At 42.9% G+C, this 23,783-nt stretch overlaps 1 protein-coding gene across 1 annotated transcript in view; it reads left to right on the forward strand.

Moving 5' to 3' along the window:
* pdzd8 (PDZ domain containing 8) overlaps window positions 1–21,918 on the forward strand; it is a gene marked incomplete at its 3' end in the record, with an annotated part of 69,030 nt that extends 47,112 nt beyond the window's left edge. The window contains exons 6-10 of the mRNA XM_079567076.1: window positions 9,602–9,764; window positions 11,020–11,774; window positions 17,274–17,906; window positions 19,238–19,726; window positions 21,496–21,918. Of these exons, the coding sequence (XP_079423202.1) occupies window positions 9,602–9,764; window positions 11,020–11,774; window positions 17,274–17,906; window positions 19,238–19,726; window positions 21,496–21,918 (2,463 nt within the window). The remainder of the gene's footprint in view (window positions 1–9,601; window positions 9,765–11,019; window positions 11,775–17,273; window positions 17,907–19,237; window positions 19,727–21,495) is intronic.
* Between the last annotated feature and the right edge of the window lie 1,865 nt (window positions 21,919–23,783).

Genomic DNA, 23,783 nt, shown 5'->3' on the forward strand with positions numbered 1-23,783 from the left:
AAAAACAAAACGACGAGTGAGGCGTTCGTCCAGGGGCGGGTTACTAATAAATAGGGATGCACTGATACCGATACAGGCTTGTACTCATTCATGAGGTCCCGATACCAGAAACCGACACCATTTGATGTGCGGCCAGTGCACCTACGAGGCGCACATACGAGGCGCAGCTCTCGTTAGTGTAAACACAATAATCCACATAGAGCTGACTTTATTACAGACTGCGCTCTCTAAACCAGAGTCTGAGCTGGATTTAACCAGAGCTTAATGTTGTTCGCGCTGCAGCGTCTGCAGTGTTTACAACATACAGGCTAACGATGCTAACTCGCGGCTAACAGTTCTGGACATTCTGACGCCGTTTTAAGCCCAGGGGTTTATTCATCTGAAAAACTAACCCAGCGACTAAAAAGTCCTCAGAAAATCCAGATTAAAGACATACAGCATGTTTATATTGAGGGAAAATGAGCTGCAGCAGAACAATGAAAACGCTGTAGCTTCTCGCTAAGTTACTACAAACACACGAGAAAATCTACAGGAGCCGAAGTAAAGACGAAAAGAGACCATTTAAGTAACATCTCAATACTATTGTTAAATAAAACACATAAATGAATAAAGCTCAGGCATTGGGAGCTTTAGGACATGGGCTTTTCTGTCTATGATGGACAGAGACATAAAAATAACAAATTATATTGAATGAAAATAAATAAATAAATAAATGGCATCAGCACAATTCTAATATAACGGCTCTTAAATGTGTCGCCCACTTTACTTAAGGAAATGTACATGAGTAAATTTACTAATTACAAACCAATCTGCTGTGAAAAAGTAAGAACGTTGAAGAAAATGCCTTGTACTCGTATCAGTATTCGGTATCGGCGAGTACTTAAATCAAAGTACTCGTATCGTTTTTATAAAAGTGGTATCGGTGCCTCCCTGCTAATAAATGCAGAGTTTACTCATTTCTTTAAGTAAATCTGAAGTTTGTCTCTGTGACGTCGTGGCCTTTGAGGCTAAACGTTCCCAGGTTGTGCCCCCTCAGGTCATACGTGGAACTGCACCACGTGACATCTGCTCACCTGCTCGTCCAGGAAACACACATTTATTGTTTCTTTCATTAAACCAAAAGAATCGAATCGAAAATCGAGATCGATCAATATGGGGAAAATAATCATTATTTTTGTTTCCATGATCGCCCAGGCCTGAAAGGACATGACAAACACACTTCTACAAAAGTGATTCATTTTTGGTCTTAGTTTGGTCCTCCCTCCCTCCCTCCCTCCCTCCCTCCCTCCCTCCCTCCCTCCCTCCCTCCCTCCCTCCCTTCCTTCCTTCCTTCCTTCCTTCCTTCCTTCCTTCCTTCCTTCCTTCCTTCCTTCCTTCCTTCCCTCCCTCCCTCCCTCCCTCCCTCCCTCCCTCCCTCCCTCCCTCCGTGATCCAAATATGGTCATTTCCTTAGTGGGAGACAGCAGTGGCTAAAGTCTGGACAAATATCCACAAAGAGACTAAACTTTAGGGCTGTTTTCGTCTCTCTCTCTTTAAGGACACCTGCCCCCCCCCCTCTCCCCCCCCCCCCCCCCCTCTATATTTACATGTTGGACACCTCTGTGTTTACCCCCCCCCCCCCCCTCCTGTGGCTCATAACGGCGTTGTAAATGCGCCGCTCCCGCCGCGGTGAGGCTGAGCTTTAATTGCGCCGCGGTGACTCCGGGCGCCGTAACCTCGTTTCCATCGACAGCAGCGCCGGCGTTCGCCTCGTCCTCCTCCTCCTCCTCGTCCTCCTCCTCCTCCTCGTCCTCCACGCCGAGCGGAAAAAAAACAGAGGAAATACACCGAAAACTCCCCAAATGCAGAGAACAAGGGTCAGATTGTGCCTTTCATCTTTAATCAAAGGTTAATGTGTTCGAATGGAGCGGCAGAAACAAACACTTGTTCTTTTATCAGAGGGACCGAGACTCAAACTGAACCGGCTCCAGTTTAAACCACGTTAGAGAAAACCAGACCAGAAAACACTGCGGACAAAACAGTCTCGTTTGATCCAGCTGCATTTAAACTGCTTTAAAATAATGACATTGCTCCATTTTGATTCAAGCGAAAAACAAAACAGATTCAGTTGTGTTTTGGATAAATTTGGTGAAGTGTGTGTGCGTTCTATATGAAATCGATTAAGACGACAAAAAGACTACAGAACCATGTAGTGTGGGCTGTCAAACACGATGATTTAACCCCGCCCTGCCCTGTAGAGCATCAATCAATGAAATCAATCACATTTTATTTGTATAGCGCCCGACAACAGCCAGAAGGTGCCCAGAGGATAAAAACAAGAATCACAGTAGACGACAGTAAATACAAAAACACAGAAAAGCAGCATCGAGTCGGTGGTTTTGTTTCGAAAGCTTTTCTGAAAAGATGCGTCTTCAACTGTGATTTAAAAACACTCGACTCAGCGATGTTTCGAAGCTGGACCGGAAGTGCGTTCCACAGCTTTGGGCCTTGGGCGGCAAATGACCGGCCTCCAAACAATGATGGAAACGTGGGAAAGTGAGAAAACATTGACAAAACAGTGACGAAAAATGGATGAAAAAGAGGCAAAAATGTCACAAGAAATTGACAAAAAAATGACCAAAAAATTGACAAAAATGTTACAAAATGTGACAAAAAATGACAAAAAAATAACCAAAAGTGTGACCAAAATGTGATCAAAATGTGATCAAAAATTTACAAAACTGTGACAAAAAATGACAAAAAAATGACAAAAAAATGACCAAAAAAAATGACAAAAAATTTGACCAAAATGTGACAAAAAAATGACTAAAAAATGTCAAAAATGTGACAAAAAATGACAAAAAATGTGACAAAAATGTGATAAAAAATGACAAAAAAATAACCAAAAATGTGATAAAAAATTTACAAAACTGTGACAAAAAATGACAAAAAAATGACAAAAAAAATGACAAAAAAATGACAAAAAAATGACTAAAATGTGACAAAAAATGACAAAAAATGTGACCAAAATGTGATCAAAAATTGTCAAAAAAATGACAAAAAAATGACAAATAAAGTTACAAAAATGAGTTGAATACCCGACAAAAAAATGATGGAAAACAAATGTGACGACGTGAGGAAAAACATCCTCTCGGTTCAGGCTGTCAATTCCTTAAAATGTCTCAGCAGAGCAGCTTTTAGGCCATAATCCTAAAAGAATGCTCTAAGAATACCAAGAAATGACTTTAATCTACTTGAATTAAGAGATTAAATCTAAAGATTGAGTGGATTTGGTCTGGCCTTGACGCAGATAAAACCTAAAACCTTAATTCAGATTATTTTGTATAATTTCCAGTGAAAAAAGAAAAAAAAAAATCCAGTAAAAGTTAATGTGGGGGATTTCTCTTTGTTCCGTTGGCTTTGGTGTTTTGATCTGATCTGAGATTAGTTCAAACAGACTCACTCTATCGATTAAGACGACAAAAAGACGACAGAACCATGTAGTGTGTGCTGTCAAACATACGGCCTGATTTAACCCCGCCCTGCCCTGTAGAGCATCAATCAATCAATCAATCAATCAATCAATCACATTTTATTTGTATAGCGCCCGACAACAACCAGAAGGTGCCCAGAGCTTTCCAGGATAAAACAAGAATCACAGTAAATACAAAAACACATAAAAGCAGCATCGAGTCGGTGGCTCTGCATCGAAAGCTTTTCTGAAAAAATGTGTCTTACTGTGATTTAAAAACACTCGACTCAGCGATGTTTGGAAGCTGGACCGGAAGTGCGTTCCACAGCTTTGGGCCTTGGGCGGCAAAGACCGGCCTCCAAACAATGATGGAAACGTGACAAAACAGTGAGAAAACAGTGAAGAAAAATGGATGAAAAAGAGGCAAAAATGTCAAAAAATGACAAAAAAATGACAAATAAAGCTACAAAAATGAGTTGAATACCCAACAAAAAATGATGGAAAAAAATCTGATGACGTGAGGAAAAAGATCCTCTCGGTTCAGGCGGGAGTTAAGAGGTTAAAGTTCTCTAGAAATGTTAAAAATACTGTCAATTCCTTTAAATGTCTCAGCAGAGCAGCTTTTTGGCCATAATCCTAAAAGAATGCTCTAAGAATACTAAGAAATGACTTAAATCTACTTGAATTAAACTAGCGCAGATTAGTTATATTCGTGACTGAATTTACAGTGAAATCCCTGCACAGTTTGTAGGTTTACAAGGCCCACGGAAGATCAGTGCGTGTTTCTGACAGGAGGGGGCGGGGCATCACGATGGTGGCTCTACATCGCCCATCCATCACCATCGGCACAACCCTAGTGTCTGCGTAGGTTTCCTCTACCACTAAAACATGTACAACAGGCCAGGATGAATGAGGGAGGGTGAGGGGACACTCCGGTGTGTTTACATGTATGTGTTCATGTATGTTCAGTAACACGCTGTCCCGCTCTGGGTCAGAGCGGGACATCAGAGTCTGACGCAGAAAAGCTGGATCTTTAGTCTTTGTCTCCTTCCTTTATTCCTTTATTCTTTCCTTTATTCCTTCCTTTATTCCTTCCTTTATTTCTTCCTTTATTATTCCTTCCTTCCTTTATTCCTTCCTTTATTCCTTCCTTTATTTCTTCCTTTATTATTCCTTCCTTCCTTTATTCCTTCCTTTATTCCTTCCTTCCTTACTTCCTTCATTCCTTTATTCCTTCCTTCCTTCCTTCCTTCCTTCCTTCCTTCCTTCCTTCCTTCCTTCCTTCCTTCCTTCCTGGATCTTTGGTCTTTGTCTCCTCTTTTGGACGTGACCTGAGTCCATCTGTGCTGAGAGAGAAGACTCTGGACTCTGAGACAGTTTTTGTTTCATGTGGAAAGGTCCAGGCGTTGCCATAGTAACCACAGTAGGACTCCATGTAAACTCCTCCCTCCTCTGATGTGTGTAAATGTTTATTATTGGAGGATGATTAAGCTTTAGATTTGTTCTAACCTAAAGCCTGATCCTCACTCAGAACATCAGAACATCTGCACGGTGCAGAGTCGGTGTTGTTTAGCTCCAGTTCCTGAACCTGCACCGGGCCCAGACCTGGTCCTGGTGTGAATCCGGTGATGGAGCGAAGCTAACAGGACGTGACAGGTCTCGCTCTGGTCTGAGCCTCAGGGCAGATCCGTCAGAAAGCATCGGGAAAGCCCCGTGACAGGAGGCATCAGGCGCACGGAGCAGGACGTCAGGGCTGAGAGAGGGCGGAGCTTCTGGAGCTGCAGGAGGAGCTTCTGGAGCTGCAGGCGGAGACTCAGGAGGAGCTTCAAGAAGAGCTTCAAGAGGAGCTTCATGAGTGTCAAGAGCGCCTGGAGCTTCAGAAGCTTCAGGAGCTAAAAAAATATAAATATGGACGGGGCAGCTGCAGCGCCTGTCAGGGCAATCCCAGGGAAACACTCGGCCCAAACAAACAGGAAGCACAGACGACACATGCGGCACCAAGAGGAGCTGGAGGTTTTACTGTAAAATCAGCGACAAAGTTTAACTCGTCTAAAGGAGAAACAGAAACACGTGAGGAGCCTCAGAGACCAGGACTCTCACTCGAGATCCATCAATATGGGCAAAATAATTTTTGGTAACACTTTATAATAACTACACCTTATTTAGACTTAATAAATGTTAAATATGAACATGTTAGTCATATCCTTATGTCTTTTCTTGATTCTGATTGATGTGGGGCAAGACAGTAAACTTTAATATGTAATAAAGCCTAAATAGTTACACTTTAGAAAAGCTCACAAATACTCTTAACTGTTAGTAACTGACTGAATAACTCATGCACTGCAGTATTAGTTTATAATAATAATAGTGATTTATACACTTATTGATCATTAACCCCTTAACTCCCACCTGAACCGAGCACATTTTCTTAAAAAAATAACCAGAATGTTAAAAAAAAAAAATGAAAAAATGAAAGAAAAAAAAAAGGGACAAAAAATGACAAAAAAAATGACAAAAGTTTGATAAAAAAATTGACAAAAAAGTGACAAAAATGAGTTGAATACCCAACAAAAAAAGGAAAAAAATGTGATGACGTGAGGAAAAAGATCCTCGGTTCAGGCGGGAGTTAAGAGGTTAACGTGTGGTTTAATCATGGTGTAATAAGTCATCTATACATGTAGTTATAAACGGTTACTTCATTATTATTTAGTTATTAAATAATGATGAATAAGTGAAGTATGTTAAGACCTATTAATTATGAGTTAAGCATTAATTAAGTGTAGTAAAGTAGTTATTAAGTTAGTCACACTTAATAAAAGAACTGATGATGAATTAAGTGTTAATTCAACATTTATTAAGTCTAAATAAGGTGTAGTTATTATAAAGTGTTTCCATTTTTTTTCCTTGATCGCCCAGCCCTTCCCACTAACCGTATTGGCTCCGATATCCGATTCCAGTATCGGATCAGTGCGTCCCTAATCAGATTAAAAAGTCCTAAATGAAGAGAATCACCGTCACGGCCTCGAGCGACGTCATCGTCTCTGCTCCTGGAAATGAACCGATAAATGTCATAACATGGAATTGTGCCAACGTGACGAGTGTGGAGCCCCCTGATCGTGACGAGTGGGCAGTCATCTCATTTTGGTCAGATTTTCGTGACTTTTTTGTCACTTTTTCGATTTTTTTTGGTCCATTTTTTTGTCACTTTTTTGTCACTTGTTTGTCAAATTATTTGCATTTTTTTGTCAAATTCTTTTCACTTTTTCGTCCATTTTTTCTCACTTTTTTGTCAATTTTTTGTCCCTTTTTCGTCAAATTATTCGCATTTTTTTGTCAAATTCTTTTCACTTTTTTCGTCCATTTTTTCCTCACTTTTTTGTCAATTTTTTGTCACTTTTTCGTCAAATTATTCGCATTTTTTTGTCAAATTCTTTTCACTTTTTCGTCCATTTTTTCTCACTTTTTTGTCAATTTTTTGTCACTTTTTCGTCAAATTATTCGCATTTTTTTGTCAAATTCTTTTCACTTTTTCGTCCATTTTTTCTCACTTTTTTGTCAATTTTTTGTCACTTTTTCGTCAAATTATTCGCATTTTTTTGTCAAATTCTTTTCACTTTTTCGTCAATTTTTTGTCATTTTTTTTGTAAATTTTTTTGTCACTTTTTGGACATTTTTTCTCACTTTTTTCACATGTTCATCCTTGTTTTTGTCTCAGTTCTGTCGCTATTTTCACACCTTTTCTCCAGAAGCTTTTGGATTGGGGTAAAGCTGGAGAAAATGTGCTCGGGGAGCCCCCTGATCGTGACGAGTGTGGAGCCTGTTGATCTTGACGTCACTCGTGTCCTCGTGTTGGCAGAAGAACAGAAGCTAAATTTACTCTCGCGTCATCTGGAGCTCCTCTTCCAGCTGCTTTTCCTGGACTTCCTTTCTTCTTCTTCTTCTTCTTCTTCTGGCCCAGGTGTGAAGGCGAGCGAGCGAGCAGAGACGACGTGTGTCATTAAGTCGTCAGAGGCTGTGGCAGTAATTACAGTCTGTGTCAATGAGCGCTTTCTCCATCGCCGACTGTGCTGTCCTTATATGGGCATCGGTTCCGTCACTTCCTCCGGCGGAATGTTCCCCCTTTGTGTCCAAACGTTCAGGTGAAGTTTCTCTGAGCCACTGTGGTTCCAGACCTTTAGTAGAACCAGAAAACAGAACAATAACGAGTGGAAGATCTGTTTCCAGTGTCGTCCTGATCCCCAAAGTCAGGAAACGTGTACCACATGGGAAGTAATTTGGGGATTTCAGCTGAAACACTTTCTGTAACCTCTTAACTCCCGCCATTTTCTCCAGTTCAGCTTTACCCAAATCCTGTAGGCCAGTGTAACACCTCATTTGAAAGCTAAGATCTACAAAACTAAATTGATCTTTTTCCTCACATCATCAGATTTTTTTTCCATCACTTTTTTTGTTGGGCAGTCGTCTCATTTTTGTCACTTTTTCGTGACTTTTTTTGTCACTTTTTCGATTTTTTTGTCGATTTTTTTGGTCACTTTTTTGTAAATTTTTTCTCAATTTTTTGTAATTTTTTTGTGAGTCAGTGGCTGTGTCCGACTGTCCACACTATTCCCTATATTGTGACTATATAGGGGTCACATGTCGTAGGGGTGTCTGAATGTCCAGAGAGAAAAAAGTAGTGCACTCGAAATTTCCCACAATGCATTTGGAAAAGTAGTGAGCATCGATGGTCACTGAGCGGGTCAATATAGACCACAATGCACTGGGAGAGTGGGAGAAGAGCCTGACAGAGACAGGTCTTTGAACTAAACACGACTGAAGTAAATCAGCTGTTTCAGTCGAGTGTTTGTGTTTCTCAGGAATAAACGACCTGAATATAAACGGTTACGGTGAAAAGATGCTAACGTTAGCTGCTAACCTTTAGTTGGAGCTGTTAAATGACCGACAGCTTCATGCTAACGTTAGCTGCTAACCTTTAGCTGGAGCTGTTAAATGACCGATAGCTTCATGCTAACGTTAGCTGCTAACCTTTAGCTGGAGCTGTTAAATGACCGACAGCTTCATGCTAACGTTAGCTGCTAACCTTTAGCTGGAGCTGTTAAATGACCGATAACTTCATGCTAACGTTAGCTGCTAACCTTTAGCTGGAGCTGTTAAATGACCGATAGCTTCCTCTCGAATAATCCAAGACATTCACGTAAAATCCATGTGAAGTAAAAGCGTATCTGACTCGTATTTATCCATAAATATTCCACTGTCTCTGAGTTTGGTTTTTATCACAGAAATACTTTATTCCCGGAGTTTATTGAACTTTTATCAGATGTAGTCGCTCAATCTGCTGGTGTTCGGACACCGGGCTCTGACCGACTCTCGGCGTCTCTGAGCTCACGCTGGAGAGATTTTTTTGTTTTGTTTTGGGAAAAATAGTTTTAATTTTAATTTAAATGACAAATAAAACGCCTGTAAAAGTGACAAAACAGTCGTTCTGTTTCATAAAATAAATGTTTGTAACAATAAATAAATTCAGATAAAAAAAATAAAAAAACATATCTGCAGCTGCAGCGCTCGGAGAAAGTAGTGGCTTGTGTCCGAATCGCCAACAGAATCAGTGACTATATAGTGATTATATAGTGACTATATAGTCAGTATATCGTGACTATATAGTGACTATATAGTGCGGCCTGTGCCTCTGTCTCTCGGTCACTGTGAAGTGTAACGTGCCGTGTGTTTCGCAGACGGAGGTGGTCAAAGGCGCCTGCGTGTCTCTCGGTCACTGTGAAGCGTAACGTGTCCTGTGTTTCGCAGACGGAGGTGGTCAAAGGCGCCTGCGTGTCTCTCGGTCACTGTGAAGCGTAACGTGCCGTGTGTTTCGCAGACGGAGGTGGTCAAAGGCGCCTGTGTCTCTCGGTCACTGTGAAGCGTAACGTGTCCTGTGTTTCGCAGACGGAGGTGGTCAAAGGCGCCTGCGTGTCTCTCGGTCACTGTGAAGCGTAACGTGTCCTGTGTTTCGCAGACGGAGGTGGTCAAAGGCGCCTGCGTGTCTCTCGGTCACTGTGAAGCGTAACGTGTCCTGTGTTTCGCAGACGGAGGTGGTCAAAGGCGCCTGCGTGTCTCTCGGTCACTGTGAAGCGTAACGTGTCCTGTGTTTCGCAGACGGAGGTGGTCAAAGGCGCCTGTGGGAGCGTGGGAATGACCTTCAGACACGTCCCGGCCTCGGAGGGAGACGCCGTCCACGTCAGCATCGAGACGGTGACGCCCAACTCTCCGGCCGCGCTCGCCGACCTGCAGCGAGGAGACCGCCTCATCGCCATCGGAGGTGAGAGGTCACACAGGTCCCACAAGCTCCGCCTCCAGATCATCAGAGCGCGGCGAGACTCCGCAGAGGAGGATCGGCTCTGATTGGGCAATAACAGCACTGATGTAAAGTGACTGTAAAGGGTTTAGCTGAAGGAGCGCCACATGCTAACGCTGTTTATTTACACCAGGGCTTCTCAACCTGGGGGTCGGGACCCACTAGGGGGTCGCGAGACAAATTTGGGGGGTCGCCAGAGCATATAGATAAAATATATATTGTAATATTATTATGATGGTGTCGTAGCATACATGCTATTTTACCAGGGTGCCATTATATGTTCTACATTTAATTCATTTTTGTTTCAGCCATTGTTTTTTCTTTGTTTTTTAAGAGTTGTATAGTTTAACCTCTTAACTCCCGCCTGAACCGAGAGGATCTTTTTCCTCACGTCATCACATTTGTTTTCCATCATTTTTTTGTTGGGTATTCACTCATTTTTGTAACTTTTTTGTCATTTTTTGTCACATTTTACGTCAATTTTTTGTCAAACGTTTGTAATTTTTTGGTCAATTTTTTTTATTAATTTTTGTGTCACATTTTTTTTAATTTTTTCGTCAATTTTTTGTCAAATTTTTGTCAAATTTTTGTAATTTTTTAGTCACTTTTTTTTCCATTTTTTTTTCATTTTTTGTAATTTTTTTGTCACAATTTTGTCATTTTTTTGTCTTTTTTTTGTCTTTTTTTGTCATTTTTTGTCATTTTTTCATCAATTTTGCGTCACATTTCCATCATTGTTTTCGTCTCAGTTCTGTTGTTATTTTCACACCTTTTCTCCAGAAACTTTTGGATTGGGGTAAAGCCAAACTGGAGAAAATGTGCTCGGTTCAGGTGGGAGTTAGGGGGTTAATGTCCCTGTTTTTCCCATGGTCTGACCCGGGTGGGGGTCACGATCCTAATTAACTGTTATAATGGAGGTTGTGGCTCTAAAAGGTTGAGAACCACTGGTTTAGGGGCATAATGAAGAGAAAAGGTGATAAAACAGTGCAGGGTTACGGCGCAATGTCGGTGTGTCGATGTTTGGAAGAAAACTGCACTAAATACTGTACATGATGTGACCTCCTGACCTCCTGACCCTCTGACCCCCTGACCCCCTGACCCTCTGACCCCTGACCTCCTGAACCCTGACTTCCTGACCCCTGACCTCCTGACCCCCTGACCTCCTGACCCCCTGACCTCCTGACCCTCCTGACCCCTGACCTCCGCTCGTGTGTTTCAGGAGTGAAGGTGACGTCTTCGGTGCAGGTTCCTAAGCTGCTGAAACAGGCCGGAGATCGGATCATCGTCCTGTACGAGCGGCCGGTGCGCCACCACAGCGCCCCCGTGGGGAACCTGGGGGCGCTGCCGGAGCACTACGCCAACCTGGACGACGCCAACTTCATCTCCCAGCCGTCGGCGTACGAGGAGGACCCCGCCCCCATCACCACGCTGTCCGACATCCCCGACGTCAAAGACATGGACTCGGAGTTCGAGGAGCTGATCGTCGACGCTAAGCCGGCGCCGTCCAGGGACGCGGCGCCGGCGGAGGCCAAGGACGAGTCCCTGCTGAGCGTGAACCAGAGCCCGAAGCGCGGCGTGGCGGCGCTCGCCTCCAAACCGCTGGGAACCATCTCGCCCATCCTGAACCGCAAGCTGAACCTGGTGGGCCTGCAGTCGCCGCTCAAGCCGCAGCCCAAGGACTCGCCCAAAGCGCCGCCGCAGAAATCCAACTCGGACCTGAGCTCGGAAAGCCTGCACCGCCCGACCGTCCCGCCGCCGCCCGTCCCCGCGCGGCCCCCCGTCCCGCCCCGGCCGCAGATCCGGCTCACCTCCGCGTCGTCCGAGACCAGCCTCGTGGAGAACGCGGACACGCCGTCGGCCACGCTCACCACGTCCACGAGCAGCACCGCCCTCAGCTCCCTGGAGAGGTCCCCGGAGAGGACGGCGCCGACGGGGGCGGGGGACGCGGCGGCGGAAAAGAAAGGAGACGCCAAGGTGGGGCTGCTCGATTATTGAAAACATAATAATCACGATTATTTTTGTCATAATTGAAATCACGATTATTCAAACGATTATTTGTTGCCTTTAAAAAAATCCATCAAAAAAGTGACAAAAATCCATCAAAAAAGTGACAAAAATCCATCAAAAAAGTGACAAAAATCCGGCAAAAAAGTGACAAAAATCCATCAAAAAAGTGACAAAAATCCATCAAAAAAGTGACAAAAATCCGGCAAAAAAGTGACAAAAATCCATCAAAAAAGTGACAAAAATCCATCAAAAAAGTGACAAAAATCCGGCAAAAAAGTGACAAAAATCCAGCAAAAAAATGACAAAAATCCATCAAAAAAGTGACAAAAATCCAACAAAAAAGTGACAAAAATCCAGCAAAAAAGTGACAAAAATCCAGCAAAAAAATGACAAAAATCCATCAAAAAAGTGACAAAAATCCATCAAAAAAGTGACAAAAATCCGGCAAAAAAGTGACAAAAATCCATCAAAAAAGTGACAAAAATCCATCAAAAAAGTGACAAAAATCCGGCAAAAAAGTGACAAAAATCCAGCAAAAAAATGACAAAAATCCATCAAAAAAGTGACAAAAATCCAACAAAAAAGTGACAAAAATCCAGCAAAAAAGTGACAAAAATCCAGCAAAAAAATGACAAAAATCCATCAAAAAAGTGACAAAAATCCATTAAAAAAATACAAAAATCCATCAAAAAAGTGACAAAAATTAAAAATTAGAAAAAAGAAGTAAAAAAAAAAAGAAGAAAAAAACAAATATATAATCGTTTTTTGCGATTATGCTAATTTTGTAATCGTTTACTGTTGTAATCGAAATCGTAATCGAATTTCGATTAATTGCACAGCCCTACGCCAAGATATCACTTCACTTCACTTTATTTCATGTCCCCGATAGGGCAGTTGGCTTGTTGCACGGTGTGGCTATGCTAGCTCCTCTGACCTGAAGGTGTGAGCGCCTGGACTTCCTGTCTGTTTTATTTTCCTGGAATAATAATCATATTGTCTAAAGATTCTGTTGTAGGCGGTGAGTTCCCGGTCGATGATCATTTATTGTGTGTTCAAAAAAATTGACAAAAAATTGACAAAAAAAATGGACAAAAAAATGACAAAAAATGTACAAAAAATGGGATAAAAATTTGACTAAAAAATTACAAAAAAAGACAAAATTGTGACAAAATGTTACAAAAACATTACAAAAAAATGACAAAAATTTTACAAAAAATGGACAAAAATGTGACAAAAATGTGACAAAAACAAGACAAAAATGTGACAAAATGTTACAAAAACATTACAAAAAAATGACAAAAATTTTACAAAAAATTGACAAAAATGGACAAAAATGTGACAAAAAAATGACAAAAAATTGACAAAAATTACAAAAATGGGATAAGAAATGTACTAAAAAATTACAATTTTTTTTACAAAAAATGACCAAAAAAATGACAAAAAATTGACAAAAAAATTACAAAAATTTGACAAAAATGGACAAAAAAATGACAAAAAGTTACAAAAATGAGTTGAATATCCAACAAAAAAATGATGGGAAAAAATGTGATGACGTGAGGAAAAAGATCCTCTCGGTTCAGGCGGGAGTTAAGAGGTTAAGAATTATGTCGGCGACTATTTCTATTTCTCACGGTGTGACCCGAGCCGGGGTCACGAATCCCTTTTACTGTTTGCAGCGCCAAAAGGTTGAGAACCACTGCTTTAAACCATGAAGGATTGGAGAAATTCTCTTTTCCTGTCTGTTTTCTTTTCCTGGAATAATAATCATATTGTCTAAAGATTCTGTTGTGGGCGGTGAGTTCCCGGTAGATGATCATTTACTGTGTGTTCAAATCATGATGTAACGAGTTCAGATCAGAGACGCCTGTGATCATAAAGGATTGATAGTTTGTTTTGAAGCTAAAGGCTAACATGCTACAAAAAAAAATATACATAAAAAGGCACTATTTCAAGTTGTGTAATGCAGGTTTTCTCGACGAAAACAATGATGGAAATGTGGCAAAAATGTCACAAAATGTGACAAGAAATTGACAAAAAATTGAGGAAAAAAATGACAAAAATTTGATAAAAATTTGACAAAAAAATGGCAAAAATGTGACAAAAATGATGGAAAAAAAATGTGATGACGTGAGGAAAAAGATCCTCTCGGTTCAGGCGGGAGTTAAGAGGTTAAATTAGCTTCAAGACAAACTCCCTGATCCTCACAAACATAAACGTCTCCTCTATGGAAATATTTCTACCAGGAACTCACTGGTCTGAGCTAATCTTAATGGAAATGAATACGAACAGGAAGTACTCGCGCCCACAGTTTCAGCTCAGAGGAACTAGCGTAGCCACATTGTGCAACAAGCCTATTAGTACAGATACATAAAAATAGTAGTAGTAGTAGTAGATACATAAAAATAATAGTAGTAGATACATAAAAATAGTAGTAGTAGTAGTAGATACGTAAAAATAGTAGTAGTAGTAGTAGATACATAAAAATAGTAGTAGTAGTAGTAGATACATAAAAATAGTAGTAGTAGTAGATACATAAAAATAATAGTAGTAGATACATAAAAATAATAGTAGTAGATACATAAAAATAGTAGTAGTAGTAGTAGATACGTAAAAATAGTAGTAGTAGTAGTAGATACATAAAAATAGTAGTAGTAGTAGTAGATACATAAAAATAGTAGTAGTAGTAGATACATAAAAATAGTAGTAGTAGTAGTAGTAGTAGATACATAAAAATAATAGTAGTAGATACATAAAAATAGTAGTAGTAGTAGTAGATACATAAAAATAGTAGTAGTAGTAGTAGTAGTAGTAGATACATAAAAATAATAGTAGTAGATACATAAAAATAGTAGTAGTAGTAGTAGATACATAAAAATAGTAGTAGTAGTAGTAGATACATAACAATAGTAGTAGTAGTAGTAGATACATAACAATAGTAGTAGTAGATACATAAAAATAGTAGTAGTAGTAGTAGTAGTAGATACATAAAAATAATAGTAGTAGATACATAAAAATAGTAGTAGTAGTAGTAGATACATAAAAATAATAGTAGTAGATACATAAAAATAGTAGTAGTAGTAGTAGATACATAAAAATAGTAGTAGTAGTAGTAGATACATAACAATAGTAGTAGTAGTAGTAGATACATAAAAATAGTAGTAGTAGTAGTAGTAGATACATAACAATAGTAGTAGTAGATACATAAAAATAGTAGTAGTAGTAGTAGATACATAAAAATAGTAGTAGTAGTAGTAGTAGTAGATACATAACAATAGTAGTAGTAGTAGTAGTAGATACATAACAATAGTAGTAGTAGATACATAAAAATAGTAGTAGTAGTAGTAGATACATAAAAATAGTAGTAGTAGTAGTAGTAGTAGATACATAACAATAGTAGTAGTAGTAGTAGTAGATACATAAAAATAGTAGTAGTAGTAGTAGATACATAACAATAGTAGTAGTAGTAGTAGATACATAAAAATAGTAGTAGTAGTAGTAGTAGATACATAAAAATAGTAGTAGTAGTAGTAGTAGATACATAACAATAGTAGTAGTAGTAGTAGTAGATACATAAAAATAGTAGTAGTAGTAGTAGTAGATACATAACAATAGTAGTAGTAGTAGTAGATACATAAAAATAGTAGTAGTAGTAGTAGTAAATACATAACAATAGTAGTAGTAGTAGTAGATACATAAAAATAGTAGTAGTAGTAGTAGATACATAAAAATAGTAGTAGTAGTAGTAGATACATAAAAATAGTAGTAGTAGTAGTAGATACATAACAATAGTAGTAGTAGTAGTAGATACATAACAATAGTAGTAGTAGTTGTAGATACATAAAAATAGTAGTAGTAGTAGTAGATACATAAAAATAGTAGTAGTAGTAGTAGATACATAAAAATAGTAGTAGTAGTAGTAGATACATAAAAATAGTAGTAGTAGTAGTAGATACATAAAAATAGTAGTAGTAGTAGTAGATACATAACAATAGTAGTAGTAGTAGTAGATACATAACAATAGTAGTAGTTAGGGGTGTAACGGTTCACGGGGATGTATTGAACCGTTTCGGTTCGGCCTGTTCGGTTCGGTCCACTTGCGTACCGTTTCGGTGTATTATTTTCATTAAATAATGTAAATTTATTATTAGCGTCATATTAAGTGCCGCGGAACAAAGTTCCTACGCGAGTTTCCGCACGGACGCTATTGAAGCTGCATGAGTAGCTGAGAGAAACGGAGAAACTGCAGTCGTTGAAGGCGCTGGCTTTAAGTATTTGATTAAAAGTCTTGAGCCTCGCTACAATATCCCATCACGTCCGCACTTCAGCCAAAAAGTTATACCAGCGCTCAGAGCCGTTTCTTCCTATACGCAAACTACGCAAGGTGCGTAGTGTTGATTCACTGATTAATCAACGCATTGTTACGGAGACAGGCTCTTCCAGCGCGCACTCACTCTCCGCCTACTTCGCCACATATAACACCAAAACGGAGCAGTCTGGTGAAGTGAATGAGCAGGAGAGACCGACCGCCTTCCCCCTGTCTCTTCCAAAGCGCGAGTGCTTCTCCGCTCGTGTCCCGCTCGGCCGTCTGTCTCCCGGTGCTCGCTTCGCCTCATGCGCGGCTCCTCTGCGGCTGCATCACGTCACCTGTGTCCCGGGCGCAGCTCTCATGTTTTCTCTGCGCGGACTCTGGGCCTCACTCTCATTTAAACTCTCATCTTATTGTGTCTGGTGAGTCTAAAGTATCCGGACAGTAGTTTTTGGCGAGTAGACGAGAGTAAAGCCGTTCTCCGTGCCCTTTTTGTTGAGTTGAATCCACATGGTTCTCACGAGCGCAGTTACTTACAGTAACTCTGGTTCTCTGAATGCGCACAGTCTACAACGGGTTTGGCGACTCACAGGCTAATTCTCAGCGGTAAGACAGAGACAACAGTCAGGAGCAGGTTTCAGTTAGTTTTAAATCAGTGGTTCCCAATCTGTGGGTCAGGGACCAGAGGTGAGAGAATGGGACCATTTGCCATTTACTATTTTAAAAAGGGAAATAGACTAGTAGTAGTCCTAAATCCCAGTCTCACAGTGGCTTAGTGGTTAGTGGTCCTCACACAGGGGGTCGCTTTTATTTATTTTATGCAAGAATTCTATTGTGTATTGGCAGCTTTTCAAAAGAAAAATTTTGTTAGTTCTTATTTATTTGTACCGAAAATTAACCGAACCGAGCCCTCCAAAACCGTGAACCGAACCGAATACAATTTTAGCGTACCGTTACACCCCTAGTAGTAGTAGTAGTAGATACATAACAATAGTAGTAGTAGTAGATACATAAAAATAGTAGTAGTAGTAGTAGTAGATACATAAAAACAGACAAGAACAATAAAAGTGCATTCATTCACCAGTTCAAACAAGATGCCGAAGTGCAAAACCTTACAACAGGACAAGAGAATACAACTACTTTTTTCCCTGACACTGAAGGTACCGAGCGAGGAGCCTCCGCTGGCGACGGCGAGAGGCGAGCAGGCCAAGGAGAAGATGTCGGAGAGCTCCTGCAGCGCGCGGGACAGCCTGGACGAGCACGCGCCCTGGGAGTCGGTGGAGACCATGTACCGCAGCCAGATCGCGCGCTGGCCCAAGGCGAGCGCCGTGTTCGACGTGGAGGCGCAGCACAAGTTCCTCAACGTGGCGCTGTGGTGCAAGGACCCGTTCAAGCTGGGCAGCCTGCTGTGCCTGGGCCACGTCAGCCTGCAGCTGGAGCACGTGGCGTTCGAGTGCATGGCCACGTCCTCGTCCGAGTACCAGAGCACGTTCCGGCTGGGCCCGCCGGAGCCGCGCGCCAACGTGAGCCGCACGGCGCTGCGCAGCCTCAGCACGCACAAGGGCTTCAACGAGAAGCTGTGCTACGGCGACGTCACGCTCAACTTCTGCTACCTGTCGGAGGGCGAGGCGGAGGCGCAGGGAGGCGCGCCGGCCGAGCGGGAGCGCGAGGGGAGCGTGTGCGAGGAGGAGCCGCGGGCCAGGGAGAGCGAGCAGGCGCCGCACGTGGCCATGCAGCGCGACGAGCTGCCGTACGGGGCGCTGCAGCTCGTCGAGATGAGGCACAACTTCCAGGTGAGGAGGTCCAGATGTTTACAGAGGTTCGTGCTCGGCCACCTCTTCTACACTGAGGTCTGTTCTTACCTGAGTTTAGACGAGCTGATTGGGTCGGGACCCACTAGGGGGTCGCGAGACAAATTTGGGGGGTCGCCAGAGCATATAGATAAAATATATATTTTAATATTATTATGATGGTGTGGTAGCAAACATGCTATTTTACCAGGGTGCCATTATTTGTTCTAAATTTAATTCATTTTTGTTTTAGCCATTGTTTTTTCTTTGTTTTTTAAGAGTTATATAGGTTAACCTCTTAACTCCCGCCTGAACCGAGAGGATCTTTTTCCTCACGTCAGCAGATTTTTTTTCCATAATTTTTTTGTCGGTTATTCAACTCATTTTTACTTTTTCATCATTTTTTTTGTCATTTTTTTTTCCTTTTTTTGTAAAATTTTTGTCACATTTTTGAAATTTTTTTGTCATTTTTTTTCCACATTTTTTTCCTTTTTTTGTCAATGTTTTATCACATTTTTGTCACATTTTGACAAAAAAATTTTTGTTGGGTATTCAACTCATTTTTGTACCTTTTTCATTTTTTTGCATCCATCCATCCATTTTCTTCCGCTTTATCCGGGGCCGGGTCGCGGGGGCAGCAGTCTCAGCAGAGTGAGGGGGAGCTGGAGTGGCCATGTTGGAAGTTGATGGTCATCTCTTTGGTCTTGGATGCATTTAAATCCAGACAGTTCTCCCGACACCACCGTGAGAATGAGTCCAGTTCAGTTTGCAGTAATCCGTGTGTGTTTGTAGTGTCCATGATAACTGTGTCGTCTGAGTACTTGATGTAGGTTATACCTGGGGTGGTGCTCCTGCAGTCGCTTGTGTACAGAGTGAAGAGAAGTGGAGAGATGACAAAAAATTGACAAAAAATTTGACAAAAATTGACAAAAAAATGACAAAAAGTTACAAAAATGAGTTGAATACCCAATCAAAAAATAATGGAAAAAATGTGATGACGTGAGGAAAAAGATCCTCTCGGTTCAGGCAGGAGTTAAGAGGTTAAGAGGTTAAGAATTATGTCGGTGACTATTTCTATTTCTCACGGTGTGACCCGAGCCGGGGTCACGAATCCCTTTTACTGTTAAAATGGGGGTTTCGGCGCCAAAAGGTTGAGAACCACTGCCTTAAATAGAGATACATGTACATAATGTCAACGTTTAAACCATGAAGGATTGGAGAAATTCTCAGTATTTTATTCATTCACTTGATTCATGAATATTCGTAAAACCTCAGTGTTCCGTGACTCACGTGTGCGCCTGTCCGTGTACCTCCTGTCCGTGTACCTCCTCCAGGACACGCAGTTCCAGAACCCCACGTGGTGCGAGTACTGCAAGAAGAAGGTGTGGACGAAGGCGGCGTCGCAGTGCATGGTCTGCTCCTACGTCTGCCACAAGAAGTGCCAGGACAAGTGCCTGGCGGAGATCCCGTACTGCGTGGCGGCGGCGGAGCGGAAGAGCGCCGACCCGGAGGCCAAGTCCACCATCAACCGCGCCACCACGGGCCTGACGCGCCACATCATCAACACCAGCTCGCGCCTGCTCAACCTGCGGCAGGTGCAGAAGGCGCGGCTGGCGGAGCAGGTGGCCGACGCCGCTGCGCCCGCCGAGCCCTCGCCCAAGCAGACGCCCAACACGTCCGACAACGAGAGCAGCGACACGGAGACGTACGCCAGCGGAGCCAGCCCGTCCAAGCAGCCCAACAGCGGCGCGGCGGGAGGGGGCGGGGCCAAGCTGGTGCGCAAGGACGGAGGCCTGGACGACAGCGTGTTCATCGCCGTCAAGGTAAAGTGTGGAGTTAAACCTTTAACCTCTTAACCTCCGACTACACTGAGCCCAAACTGGAGAAAATTCTATTCGTCTCGTCTCGTCTCGTCTCACCTCGTCTCCTCTGTCTCACCTCGTCTCCTCTGTCTCACCTCGTCTCCTCTGTCTCATCTCCTCCTCTGTCTCGTCTCTGCCTCGTCTTTCTCGTCTCCTCTGTCTTGCCTCCTCCTCTGTCTCGTCTTCTCTGTCTCGTCTCTGCCTCGTCTTTCTCGTCTCCTCTGTCTCACCTCGTCTCCTCTGTCTCACCTCGTCTCCTCTGTCTCGCCTCCTCTGTCTCGTCTCCTACTAGCTATTGTTAATCATTTATTGGAAACACTTTCTCTATTATATGCTGTTTTACACTCCAAAATATAGTAAAAAACAGAAGCATTTTTCTTGAAATCATCTGGGGACCCCCACCCGAGGGGTCCTGACCCCACTTTGGGAACCACTGGTCTAACCTGCTGGAGACAAACACATGGATCAGTGTCTGAAGGTCTGGTTCTGACACTATTCCTCTGATCTTAGTGATGTTTCTCAGATGGTAAAAAGCTGCTGATGTTCTTGCTCTGATGTGGCTGAAGGTCTGAGTCCAGGATCATGATTTCTAACCTGTTTTTTTGGCTTTAGTGACACAAGGTCCTCATCGTTGCTTATAATAAAATAAATGATTATTTTCTGTATTGGAACTTGCTTTAAACTCATCCTCCTCTGTCTCGTCTCCTCCTCTGTCTCACCTCCTCCTCTGTCTCACCTCGTCTCCTCTGTCTTGTTTCTGCCTCGTCTTTCTTGTCTCCTCTGTCTCGTCTCCTCTGTCTCGTCTCCTCCTCTGTCTCACCTCGTCTCCTCTGTCTCGCCTCTTTCTCTGTCTCGTCTCCTCTGTCTCGCCTCGTCTCCTCTGTCTCGTCTAAGCCTCGTCTGTCTCGTCTCCTCTGTCTCGTCTCCTCCTCTGTCTCACCTCCTCTGTCTCGTCTGTCTCGTCTCCTCCTCTGTCTCACCTCCTCTGTCTCGTCTGTCTCGTCTCCTCCTCTGTCTCACCTCCTCTGTCTCGTCTGTCTCGTCTCCTCCTCTGTCTCACCTCCTCTGTCTCGTCTGTCTCGTCTCCTCCTCTGTCTCACCTCCTCTGTCTCGTCTGTCTCGTCTCTTCCTCTGTCTCGTCTCCTCTGTCTCGTCTCGTCTCACCTCGTCTCCTCTGTCTCCTCTGTCTCGTCTCACCTCATCTCCTCTGTCTCCTCTGTCTCCTCTGTCTCGTCTCACCTGGTCTCCTCTGTCTCCTCTGTCTCCTTTGTCTCCTCTGTCTCGTCTCACCTGGTCTCCTCTGTCTCGTCTCGTCTCGTCTCGTCTCATCTGTCTCGTCTCACCTGGTCTCCTCTGTCTGGTCTCTTCTGTCTCGTCTCCTCTGTCTCCTCTGTCTCCTCTGTCTCGTCTCACCTCATCTCCTCTGTCTCCTCTGTCTCGTCTCACCTCATCTCCTCTGTCTCCTCTGTCTCATCTCTGCCTCGTCTTTCTTGTCTCCTCTGTCTCCTCTGTCTCGTCTCGTCTCGTCTCACCTGGTCTCCTCTGTCTCCTCTGGTCTCCTCTGTCTCCTCTGTCTCGGCTCCTCTGTCTCGCCTCCTTCTCGTCTCGTCTCATCTCACCTCGTCTCGTCTCCTCTGTCTCCTCTCGTCTCACCTCCTCCTCCGTCTCGTCTCGTCTCCTCTATCTCGTCTCGTCTCGTCTCGTCTCACCTCCTCCTGTCTCCCCTGAAGGAGATCGGCCGGGACCTGTACCGCGGTTTGCCGACGGACGAGCGCTCGCAGAAGCTGGAGCTGATGCTGGACAAGCTGCAGCAGGAGATCGACCAGGAGCTGGAGCACAACAACGCGCTGCTGGGGGAGGAGCGCGAGGCGGCCGGCGACGCCCGCAGGAAGGCGCTGGTCGCCGCCGCCCTCGCCAAGAGCGGCGAGCGGCTGCAGGCGCTGACTCTGCTGATGATCCACTACCGCGCCGGCATCGAGGACCTGGAGTCCGTGGAGAGCACGTCGCCCAACGAGCACCCGGCGTTTAAAGAAGGGAAGGGGCTGGAGGAGGACGCGGAGGTGTACGACAGCGACACCTGCAGCCCGGGGGGGGAAGTGCCGCTGCTGGACGACATCAGCGAGGAGCAGATCTGCGTGGAGGCGCTGCACTAGGAGCGCCTCGGACTAAAGGAGGTTCGAGCGGAGTCTGTGAGGGAGGGGCGGCTTCAGGAGCGGACTCACGGCACAGGTTCAGGGCACGAGTTCAGGGCACGAGTTCGAGGTTTAGAAGAAAGAATAAAGAATCAAAACAGGAACCGGAAAACAAACCTTTATCTTTAGATTAGCTTTAACCTCTGGACCCGGCTTTAACCTCTGAACCCGGCTTGAACCTCTGAACCCGGCTTTAACCTCTGAACCCGGCTTTAACCTCTGAACCCGGCTTTAACCTCTGAACCCGGCTTTAACCTCTGAACCCGGCTTGAACCTCTGAACCCGGCTTTAACCTTTAGCCTCTGAACCCGGCTTTAACCTCTGAACCCGGCTTTAACCTCTGAACCCGGCTTTAACCTCTGAACCCGGCTTTAACCTCTGAACCCGGCTTTAACCTCTGAACCCGGCTTGAACCTCTGAACCCGGCTTTAACCTCTGAACCCGGCTTTAACCTCTGAACCCGGCTTTAACCTCTGAACCCGCCTTTAACCTCTGAACCCGGCTTTAACCTCTGAACCCGGCTTTAACCTTTGAACCCGGCTTTAACCTTTGAACCCGGCTTTAACCTCTGAACCCGCCTTTAACCTCTGAACCCGGCTTTAACCTCTGAACCCGGCTTTAACCTCTGAACCCGGCTTTAACCTCTGAACCCGGCTTTAACCTCTGAACCCGGCTTTAACCTCTGAACCCGCGCCTTAACGCAGCAGAATTTCTCCAGTTTGGCTTTACCCAAAGAAACCGGGAGTGTCAGCACAGAAACAAAGCGAGGAAAAAGCTCCATTTAGACTCGTTCTGTGGGTCAGATGGTGCGTTCAGGTGGACCTCGGGAACTCGGGCGGAAAACGACGGAGAAAAACTGTTACTTGTTTGAGTTTAGTGTGAGTCGTCGTCGTCCTCGTAGAAATGCCCGACATCAACGTTAGCAAAAAGTACAGCAGCGTTTAGTTTTGAGATGCTAACACATTTAAATGATAAGCTAAGCTAAGCTAAGCTAGGCGCTAATCAATGATAAAAGACATGAACGCACCTTTAGCTTTCAAATGAAGCACTGGCCTATAGGCTGTAAGAAACGTTTAGATTTGTGTAAAGCCGAACTGGAGAAAATGTGCAGATAAATCATGTTTTTGCCCAATGTTTCACAATTTTCACAAATTCCCATTTTTTTGTCCCATTTTTGCCAGATTTTTTTACAATTTCTGAAAATTTCCCTCAATTTTTTTCTTTTCATTTTTTTAAATTGATTTATCAAATTTACCAAATTATTTCCTGACATTGGAGATTTCCCCGATTTAAAAGTGCAGATCTTCTTCACGTTATTCATCTGTTATTGGTTTAAAAAAAAAAGGCCGAATTTTTTTTTTAATCTATTTTTGCAATTATTATTTTTTACATTACTATCATTTTTATTTTTTTTTGCAATTTTCATTTTTTTTTCCAATTATAGCCCAATGTTTCCCAATATTCACAAATTCCCACTTTTTTTTTGACCCAATTTTTTCACAATATTTTTATACTATTATTACATTTTTGGCACATTTTCTCCCCTTTTTTTTTAACCCATTTTTGCCAGAATTTTTTAAAATTTCTGAAAATTTCCCCCAAATTATGAATTTTTTCATTTTTTTTTACATTTATTTATCGAATTTATCAAATTATTTCCTGAATTGGAGATTTCCCCGACATTGTAAAAGTGCAGATCTTCTACACATCTGTTATTGGTTTAAAAAAAAGGCACTTTTTTTCTATTTTTTTTTTACAATTATTATTTTTACATTATTATTATCTTTTTTTTTTTTGTCATTATAGCCCAATGTTTGCCCCAATTT

This window comes from Gobius niger, assembly GCF_951799975.1.
Source record: "Gobius niger genome assembly, chromosome: 12".
In the NCBI taxonomy this organism is placed as follows: domain Eukaryota; kingdom Metazoa; phylum Chordata; class Actinopteri; order Gobiiformes; family Gobiidae; genus Gobius; species Gobius niger.